The sequence below is a fragment of the Cydia strobilella genome, chromosome 19 (genome assembly GCF_947568885.1).
Source record: "Cydia strobilella chromosome 19, ilCydStro3.1, whole genome shotgun sequence".
NCBI lineage: Eukaryota > Metazoa > Arthropoda > Insecta > Lepidoptera > Tortricidae > Cydia > Cydia strobilella.
In genome coordinates, this window is record NC_086059.1 from 7,126,450 (window position 1) to 7,137,537 (window position 11,088).

Sequence of the window (11,088 nt, forward strand, 5' to 3'; positions counted from 1 at the left end):
GAAGGAAAAGTGATGCTTATATGGCAGGGGACATGTTTTTAAGCATATTTGTAATTTAAGAGGAAAAGTTAGAACGAGCGTTAGGTATAAATTAGGTATTTATATATTTTGATTGATGCTTTTTGAATATTGAATTAAAGTGCAAAGTTTAAGCTTCATGGTTTAAATTATGTATGACTCTTTAAACTGTTACATTTTTAGAAAAAAAATTAACGTGCTTCTTTGTCAAACTAAAATTAGCCTATTATTTTGTCGATATTGAATTAAAGTTTTAAAAATCCACAATAATATCTCTAAATTCTTAAGTTAATAGACAAAGCCGAAAAATTAGAAAAATAGGATTGCTGCTTAAATTTTAATATGCGTTTTTTGTCCTGTAAGGTCCAATATTGAATTAAAGTCTATAAAGATAAGTTTCATACTATAAAATAATATATGCAACCATATTATGAAAAGTAAGAAATTTCTGTGTGTAGCTTCCATTGTTATAGCCAAATCTATTTAAAAAGGCGCGAAATTCATACATACGCCGCGCTGGTCCGTCAAGGTGCCGGCGCGGCACGCGGGAGCCTATCGTAGCATTCGTATCTATCTATACCTATAGGTACCTCGCCCGGTCGCCCCACCCCCCGCTCAGCTTCGTAAGTACTTCGTACTTTTCTTGTCATTCATTAGTTTGTTTACCGTGCACATAAATTAGATGCCGGTATTACGTGAAATTAATGTAATTATGACTTCAAAATGAGTACAAAATGTTTGTTATGTGGACTGATTATTTGTAGTTACTTAGTGGTCCGAGAGCTGGTAGACATTTTGGAGTAGGTCCTTGAGGCAAGCTGAAAATTTGCCTGATACTTCTCCTATCATACCCTAACTCAGCACTGGAGGTCTGGCTGCAGGGTAGCGGGGCTAAATCAACCCTTATATTTTTTAAGATTTTTTAGGGCTCCAAAAAAGTTCGTGAGGCAATCTGTAACTTTTACAGGTTGAAGTTAAGTATCTAAATAGTCACAAAAAAATAAGCCTGAACATTTGGTCGGGTCTTTGACCTTGCCAGAAGAGCTAAAAAGTAACGTATGGCACTTACTCGTACGTAAAATTAAGTTTGTCTACTATAGTAATTGTATGCATTACAAAGTTATTTTTGTAGTACAGTAAATTAAAGACTACTAGGTAGGATGTACAGTCAGCAATACTATTCGCTTAGCACCGTTGCATACAAACTTCTTTACAGGGGTGTTATCTTTTCTCTGCAGCTGACTGTACAATTTGATTGTAACTATGACGATGGTGTATATTTATGATGTATGTTATTTATTGTGTTTTTTGTATGTTACTTAAGGGCTTCTGTTAAGGGAACGAAAATTTGATTATTTAAGCCCTGTAAATATTTTTTTCTGTTTTTTTTCTATTTGTTTTTTTTTAATGTTTATTAAGGGTCCACTGCAGGCGAACGAAAATGTTTATTATTTTGCGCTACGGCACACGGTTTAGGAGATACAGAATTATAAAGGTTTTTTGTGTTTTTTTATTAAATATATTAATTAAGGGTTTCTTAGTGGAACGAAAATTTGATTATTTTTGCGCTCCGTCGCACGGTTTAGGAGATACAGCCCTCTAAAAAAATTTTTGTTTTTTTTTTCTTTTCTTTTTAAATGTTAATTTAGTTGAACGAAAATTTTATTATTTTACGCTACGACGCTATTATTAAATTATGTTAGATTTTGATATTTTTATATTAAATATATCTACTTATATATAAAGTTGAAGTTTGGTTATTGAATTTTATATTATATAAATATATATATAACGACGTTTTTTAATACCGTTGCGAAAAACAACAAGTAAGGAATTCGAAACTTTTATATTATTAATTCTGTGACATTATTGACATTAGACTTATATTGACCGGGATATACCTATAGACCGTGATTACCTTTTGTATTATTTGTGAGCTCCCGATATTTCAAAACCACCGTGAATCATTCAAAACTCTAATTATTGACATTGACATTATGAAGAGGTCTTTTTATAGCTTTTATTCGACTAGAATGGATTTTGTTATTATTATTGAACCCACTACATACAACATTAGGTATACACATTGTATTGTTTTACAAATATAAAACATTGTACTATTATTACCTAAATATCGTTATTAACGATTATTTCAATACTCAATACTCAGTAATCAACATAAAAACCTACTGTTAAAGTAAGAATACGAAAAATATACATATTTCATATTTTATTACTTACCTCTTCATCATTATAACACGTCTATTTTTTTATATATTGAATATTGAAAAACCGTTCTTAATAAGTTGTCTGAATAGAACGGAACGCCTGTCAATGGAGAGGCGTTTTTTATTTCTGCTTTAAATTTCCAAAGGCAACATTCGATATTGTTTTTATAAATGTACGATACACAAATAATCGTAATTAACGATATTTGGGTAATAATAGTACAATGTTTTATATGTACAATTGTCTTATAGAACATGCATTTAAAAAAAAACTTTCATTAAAGTGGGTTCAATAATAATAACACCCAGCTAAAAAAACACCTCTTCATAATGTCAATGTCAATGATGTCACAGAATTAATAATATAAAAGTTTCGAATCCCTTACTTGTTGTTTTTCTTATTTTTTTCGCAACTGTATTGAAAAACGTCGTTCGATACACGTGCGGAAATGACTAATAATGACATACTTTCCGCACTAGCATCGAAATGTCCTATTACAGGGCTGTATCTCCTAAACCGTGCGTTGTGGCGCAAAAATAATCTAATTTTCGTTCCCCTTTGAAAAGCCCCTAAGTAACATACAAAACACACAATGAAAAACTAAAAAGAAAACAAACAAAGAAAAAAATGTTTATAGGGTTGTATCTCCTAAACCGTGCGTCGGAGCGAAGAGCAAAAATAATTAAATTTTCGTTCCACTTTAAGAAACCCTTATTAATATTTAAAAGATACAACCCTATAAAGATGTTTTAATTTTTTGTTTTCTTTTTTGTTTTTCATTGTATTTTTTGAATGTTACTTACGGATTTCTCAAACGAGAACGAAAATTAGATTATTTTTGCGCTTCAACGCACGGTTTAGGAGAGACAGCCCTGTAAAGATATTTTTCTGTTTTTTTTTTTAATGTTAACTAAGGGTCCACTGCAATGGAACGAAAATTTTATTATTTTGCGCTACGATGCACGGTTTAGGAGATACAGCCTTATAAAGATTTTTTTTTATATATAAATTAAGGGTTTCTTAAAGTGGAATGAAATTTTGATTATTTTTGCGCTACGACGCACGGTTTAGGAGTTACAGCCGTGTAAATATTTTTTTCGTTTTTTTTTTGTTATTTCTCATATTAAAAAAGGGTTTCTTAGAGGCAAAGAGGGTATAATAAGATAGAGTGGTACTGTCATAGTAAATTTTGTAACCGCTTTAAATTCACTGCCATCTATCGACATACTTTAAAACTAAAAATGAAGATTTATAAAAATACGTTAAAATGTATTTAAATATGGATAAATGATTTTTTTATTTGCATTAATTATTTTTATATGATTTTGACCCATGTTCTTTCACTGATATGCGTTAAAATTATAAATAACAAACGAAACCGTCAACGCCATCTATACGAGAGTAAGCCAAAACTAGTGGCGCCCTCTGATCGAGAATCAAATTTTCGTGATTTTCGAGGCACGTTTTTTCCTTAGACTGTATCCATCTATTACGGAGTTATATCTATCTTTGTTAGAGGGGAACGAACACTTTACTTTTTTTGCGCTCCGACGCACGGTTTAGGAGATACAGCCCTATAAAAAGATTGTTTTCTTTGTTTTTTTCTTTTATGTTTTCATTGTGTTTTTTATATGTTACTTAGGGGCTTCTGATAGGGGAACGAAAATTTGATTATTTTTGAGCTATAACGAACGGTTTAGGAGATACAGCCCTGTAAATATTTTTTCTGTTTTTTTTTCTTTGTTTTTTTTTTTAATGTTTATTAAGGGTCCACTGCAGGCGGACGAAAATGTTATTATTTTGCGCTACGGCGCACGGTTTAGGAGATTAAGCCTTATACGGATTTTTTGTGTTTTTTTTATACCTATATTAATTAAGGGTTTCTTAAAGTGGAACGAAAATTTGATTATTTTTGCGCTCCGTCGCACGATTTAGGAGATTCAACCCTATTAAGATTTTTTCTTTGTTTTTCATTGTGTTTTTTGTATGTTAATTAGAGGTTTCTCGAAGGGGAACGAAAACTAGATTATTTTTGCTCTACAACGCACGGTTTAGGAGATACAGCCCTCTAAAGAATTTTCTTTCCTTTTTTCTTTTTTTTTAATGTTAATTAAGGGTCCATTGCAGTTGAACGAAAATTTTATTATTTTGCGCTACGACGCACGGTTCAGGAGATAGCCTTATAAAGTTTTTTTTTTTTTTTTGTTTTTTTTTTTTATATTAATTGAGGGTTTCTTAAAGTGGATCGAAAATTTGATGATTGTTTTTGTGCTACGACGCGCGGTTTAGGAGATACAGCCGTGTAAAGATTTTTTTTTCTTTTTGTGTTTCATTGTACGACCGGTCTGGCCTAGTGGGTGACCCTGCCTGTGAAGCCGATGGTCCTGGGTTCGAATTCCGGTAAGGGCATTTATTTGTGTGATGAACACAGATATTTGTTCCTGAGTCATGGGTGTTTTCTATGTATTTGTATATTATATATATCGTTGTCTGAGTACCCATAACACAAGCCTTCTTGAGCTTACTGTGGGACTGTCAATCTGTGTAAGAATGTCCTATAATATTTATTTATTTATTTATTGTGTTTTTTGTATATTGAAAGAGGGGAACGAAATTTTTTTTATTTTTGCGCTGCGACGGACGGTTTAGGAGATACAGCCCTATATATATTTTTTGTTTATTGTTGTTTTTTTTGTATGTTATATAATATAAAATTCCATAACCAAAATTCAAATTTTTATATAAGTAGATATACTCAATATAAAAATTTCAAAATCTAACATAACTTTTAATAGAAATGTCCTCATACATCATAAATATACACCATCCTCATAGTTACAATCACATTGTACAGTTAGCTGCAGAGAAAAGATACCACCCCTGTATAGGTTTGTATGCAAAGGTGCTAAGCGAATAGTATTGCTGACTGTACATCCTACCTAGTGGTCTTTAATTTACTACAAAAATAACTTTGTAATGCATACACTTTGTTTAGTAGACAAACATAATTTTGCGTGCAAAAATAACTGCGATTCATACGCTTTGTATAGTAGAGAAACTTAATTTTGTGTGCAACGATAACTTTGTAATGCATACAATTTGTATAGTATACAAACTTAATTTTGCGTGCAAGTAAGTGCCATACTTTTTAGATCGCCTGGCAAGGTTAAAGACACGACACGACCAAATGTTCTGGTTTATTATTTTTATGAGTATTTAGATACTTAATTTTAACCTGTTAAAAATACAGATTGCTTTTAGATCATTTTTTTGAATTTTGTGAAATATTATTTTGCACGCGTCTAGCAAGGTTAGGTTACCCGCTAGCCCGTTGATCTATATACCGTTGATCTACCTATATATCAATACCGTTTGATCGCTCCCTCGGCGGCGCATAGCGCGGCGCGCGCGAACATGCCGCGCGTTTGAAATGTAACGTAAATATAAGCACGGAATGCATACGTATCAGTATTTAGTGACGCACAAATTTTATATTTCCAATCTTTTGTGTGGGAACTAAGATCATTGTCATGACCGTTTAATATTAACTCTACAAACTTTAATTCAATATTGGCTATACTGCTTAACCAGAAATCAATATCTAGAGAAGCACATTGTCTACATTTATAATTTTTTACAAGTATAATAAGCTGATCTATAATATCGTAATTTTGCAATATCAGCTACTCTAATTATTTATTTACAAAATAATTCATGTTTTTAAGTTCACCAGAAAGCACATGTTCCAGATTTCTAAAAACCGAATATTGTGTATAAATTAAAGTGGTATTGAATATGTTAAAGTTTTTTGTAACTTTAATTCTATATTTACAAAGTTATTAGCAGAAATTAAAATATTTCAATATATCCGAACGCTCACCCTAAAAATTTCTAACTTTTTACGAAAGTCTTATTTAACATATTATTTTATGACATATCGAAAAAGAAAAAACTTTAATATTATCAAAACCCATTTTTGTTCCACCGCTGGTCTAAATTGGAACGAATAAAGGTCGTATTACACCATCCTCAATGATTTAAGGTCTTATTAAGGCCGTAACACACCATCCCACCGCACCGCGACCTTGGAGCAGTTCTAGGAATAGGTAGTACTGGCGTGGGCTTCCACACTATCGCAAGGTCTAAGGTCGCGTGCCTTAAAGGCCGTAACACACCAAGGTCATTGTGCGACGCATCCATAAGTAAGAGCGAGAAGGCGATATCCCTTTCTCGCTCTTACTTATGGGTGCGTCGCACAATGACCTTGTTGCGGTGCGATGGTGAGGTACGACCATTACGTCTATCAGTTCGTCGGACACGATATCACCAACAACCCAATTTGTCAGTAGAATAAGGCGCTAAATTCAAATATCGTATGGGAGATCGACCTTTCGCGCTTAGGGCCGATACAGACGGACTGCAACCCGAATCCGACTGCGATTTGACCTGTGCATTGCCATGGCACATTACTTTAAAAAACTTTGTTCTCGCCCTCTTGCGACTGTCTGTAAGCACTTAAGCAGTCAAATTTAGATGTTCTGATAAAATCGAACTGTCTTAGCTGTCATTTTAGTTTAGTTTGCGTATCTGCCGCATGGCACTAGTTATAATCTTAGGCATAATGTACGGCCAAGCTGAGTTCGGCCGGATATAACAGCTGTACGTAATAATAGTGTCTATTGTAATAAGTATTTTTAACTTGTCTCTGTCTTTTGGATGTTATATTATATATTAATTTTGTTGTTTTTATTGTTACCTGTCGTGATTGTTTCACCGGATGGTCTCACCGGTAGATCAGCGCTGGAAGTCGCCAGCAACATGCTGAGGTGAGACCATTTCGTGGCACTTTTTATTCATTTATTTCTTTTATTTATGTTTCTCTGTTCTGTATAACTTTCTATTTGTGTGTGCTAACGAATACATTATTTCTATTCTATTCTATTTGTATGGGATTTGCACGCCAATTGCAACATCGGCGTGTAGTTCCCATACAAGTTGCAATCCGTCTGTACCGTCCTTACATTTTTCAAATTGTAAACCTTCTTTTTTAGGGTTCCGTACCCAAAGGGTAACAACGGGACCCTATTACTAACGCTGTCCGTCCGTCAGTCTGTCACCAGGCTGTATCGGTAGTACTATTAGTTATTCTGTGGCTGTATCTCATGAACCGTGACAGCTAGACAGTTGAAATTTTCACAAATAATGTATTTCTGTTGCCGCTATAACAACAAATACTAAAAACAGAATAAAATAAATATTTCAGTGGGGCCCCATACAACAAACGTGATTTTTTTGCCGTTTTTTGCGTAATGGCACGGAACCCTTCGTGCGCGAGTCCGTCTCGCACTTGGCCGGTTTTTTTGCATATAAATAAGCGTATGGGTATTTGTGGTAAAAAAATAAACGAGGGACCATTAAAAATCAGGGACTTTCCCGAATTCGAATTAATAGTAATAATTATTATTTGGCGAGTACCCCGATTTAATAAGGTGCGTAGTGTTTAAGAGGGGTGTTTTATAAAAGAAAGCTGTTTATCCCCCAGCGAACGTGTAATAATAAACGTTAAATTCTTGCTTCAAATTGAGGTTTCAATACTTTCAATACCATCAGGATACGACAGAGGCGACAGCAGAAAATAGTTATTTGTTATACAAGGGTGCAAAGTTGTATTTTACCCGCGAGTGTTTTAACACACGAGACGTAAAATACATTTGCACCCGTGTGTAACACAAAACTTTTCCCCTCACTATAGCGAGGAAAGTGCAACATCCACAGGCGTTAGATCATCTTCATCAACTGGAATCACTAATTTTTTTACAATATTATAACAAAACACTGAAAATTCTGTACTTTTACGTGAGAAGTTTTTAAGTAAAATTTTTGTTGACAATGTTGACATTTCTGACGTATGAAATGTCAATGATGCGTTTTGAAATTGCATCGACTTAACTTGTGCGTTCAGAATTATATTAAACATAATTATTAAAAAACAAACGTTTATTATGGAATTTTAAGGTTTATGACTTAAAATCATTAAATAAAGCTAAATCTGGTGTTTTTTATTAGATTCTCAAACCATTTATTTAATGATAATTAATATCGAACGAACCATTATTATGAGCGTTTTACGTTTTGTTATCTGTCAAGCTACTTAAACACGCTCCATTCAAGGTCAAATTACTTTCCCCACTAGTGGATAAAATGCGTTTTTCCCCGCTTGTTTTAAAGGATAAAAGACGGCTTTCCGAGCTAGTGAGGGGACAAACATATTACCATAACATATATGCAAACAGTGTATCTATTATTTTTTCGAACTTTGCTAATTGAAAATAGTTTTATACTTAGGCAAACATAACTAGGTAGCTATGCATTTGTAAATCATTCAGTTGTTTTCCAATGCATATTGAATTTCATAAGTTGTTATGGAAAAGATAATCATGTTTTGAAAAGTCTGTTCTTTGCATGGGAAAGTTACAAGTTACAAGTGGGAAGTTTACAATTATGCACTTGTATAAAAAATTGAATTTCAAAAACCAATGTGTTTTCATTATTCAGAGATTTTTGGTTTTGATTACTATGATGTTAATGATGACTGTTAAGTATGTAGTTAGTGAGAAATAGTAATCAAAAAGAGTGTATACATATATTTGCTTTTTGCACTTAATTATATTTTGATTATAATTAAAAGGCTTTTACTGACTGAAAATAATAAGAATTTAAATATAAAAAAAAAAACTTTATGACTATACTACATGGTTACATAGATTGTATCCTAAATGCCTTATAAATTTAAACATGCTTGAAGAGATTCAACGTGTTTATCCAAAAATAGCATGGAAAGTAGTTCCCTTGAAGCCCACATTGCCTGTGGGTTCGTCTTGAAAGGTGATGTACATCCTGAAAAAAAAAACAGAGCATTAGAAAGGCCACAATATAGCTGATAACTTATCAATGAACCATACCTGTGTGGGTTCAAATAGACTGTAAGGTGCATTAAGGTAACTTAGAAAGCAGGGTAATTTTGTAAATTGCAAATATCTACTGAAATTTGTGGCGTTGTCCCCGTGGTCGCGAACGTCAGAGGGAAATTTAAAACTTATTTTACGCGATTTAGTCCCGTCGTTGTGAATAATAATGAGTAAAAATCGTGAAAGTTTAAATAAATATCTACTGTTTAGTAGATCAGGTTTTTCTATTATACCAACAGTAAGCAATATCGCCGCTATACTTACTCAACCTCGTATCTGCAACACTCATTTGATGACAAAAACACCCGTATTCTGAATGAAAGAAAAGCGACATTTCCATCAAATGATTGTTGCAGATATGATGTTGAGTAAGTATAGTGACGATATGCATTGGTATTCTTGGTAAGTAGTGCAGCAGCACAAGTGTTGCCAAAGTATGCAGTGATTCTGGTTTAGTAGATATTAGTATAGTTTTACAACGTCACTGATGTTGTTAAACGCGTAGCCAGTTTGAAGTTGGAATGGGCTGGTTATGTAGCACGAAAGACCGATTCGTGGAGTAACAACTATTCAAGTGGTGACCATGGGGGAAAAGCGTCCTTAAAAGTAGACCCCAGATGCGTTGGGATGACAACATCAAGAGGACTGCAGGAAAGAAGTGGCTCCAGGTCGCACAGGACCGTGACGAAGTGCGCAAAATGAAGGAGCTTGAACTATGGGTGCTAGGCGACAATAATATATACATACTTAAATAGATAAAAACACAATAATATATGTATATATATATACATAGCAAACACCCATGACTCAGGAACAAACATTAGTGTTCATCACACAAATAAATGCCCTTGCCGGGATTCGAACCCAGGACCATCAGCTTCACAGTACTTTAGCAATGCCTAAGCAGCTATCAAATGGTGCTACCAGTCTAATCAGGTTGTATAACCAATACAATAGCATGTTGTATAATATGCCCCATAAACTTTCCATTGCTTCTTTCTGTTAGTAATTGACTACATTCAATATTAAATTGACTCATAGTGGCTAACATAAATTCTTTATATAACTAGTCAAATATCATATCTAATATGCATCAGGCGTTCACAACAGGTAGTTAATAGGACCTGTGCACAGTTTTTTTTTGTATTTCATACTATATTCTCTTGAGGAACCCTAGTAACTATAGGTAGTTTAAATACTAATGTTTCAATATGTAAGTATCTATTCTTATTCTTATTTCTTTATCTATACTATTATTTATTAGCTTACCGGTCTGAAGGCACTCCTAACTCTTTTTCCACAAGATCAAAAAGAACTTTGGCATGTTTTTTGTTCTGTTCCACACCCAGGGCTCCAATAGACATCACATTCCCAATGGCGCAAGGTGCAGTGGATCCGCTGAAGCTCATCATCACATCAGGATGAACGGACACTACGCAGTACTACGAATCAAGTTAAAAAGAAAAATTATCAACATAGAAAACTGATTGACATGTAAAGGCATTTCATCAGTTTTTATTTTGTAGTTTCACTGTAAATATCGTACCATGCAAGTTTGTTACCTGTTCCGGTTTACCAAGAGCTTTAGCAAGTATTGGCACTGCCTTGGTAACAAAATCCTTTGGGATTTGGTCCCGCGGTACATTTGTCTCTATCCTGAAATGCGGCATGATGAGAACTAGCGTCCGCTCACAGTGGAAATTGTATAAACAATGCTGGGATATTTATTTAGCACTTTATTGCACACTACTTCACGTCAGAAACTCGAAACTCCTGAAAATACTATAGTCGAACGAAAACCGGCAGCAAGTAGTGAAACTCGAAACTGAAACATGAGATGAGATCATCTTGAGAAACTTCAGGACAATGTCAA

The 11,088-nt window shown here is 33.8% G+C and overlaps 1 protein-coding gene across 1 annotated transcript; it reads right to left on the minus strand.

Moving 5' to 3' along the window:
* Window positions 1-8,876: 8,876 nt before the first annotated feature.
* Window positions 8,877-11,039, minus strand: LOC134750158 (macrophage migration inhibitory factor-like). Its single transcript, XM_063685280.1, has 3 exons — window positions 10,778-11,039; window positions 10,485-10,657; window positions 8,877-9,144 (listed from the first exon to the last, which is right to left on the minus strand). The coding sequence occupies exons 1-3, from the start codon at window positions 10,883-10,885 to the stop codon at window positions 9,066-9,068; spliced, it is 360 nt and encodes a 119-aa protein (XP_063541350.1). The 5' UTR covers window positions 10,886-11,039; the 3' UTR covers window positions 8,877-9,065.
* Between the last annotated feature and the right edge of the window lie 49 nt (window positions 11,040-11,088).

Excerpts from the sequence above, each read along its gene's own strand:
- LOC134750158 (XM_063685280.1), bottom strand. The coding sequence starts at position 10,885 with ATGCCGCATTTCAGGATAGAGACAAATGTACCGCGGGACCAAATCCCA. Across the intron at positions 10,658-10,777 it reads CTCTTGGTAAACCGGAACAG|TACTGCGTAGTGTCCGTTCA; the intron begins GTAACAAACTTG and ends CTTGATTCGTAG. Across the intron at positions 9,145-10,484 it reads TTAGGAGTGCCTTCAGACCG|GATGTACATCACCTTTCAAG; the intron begins GTAAGCTAATAA and ends TTTTTTTTTCAG.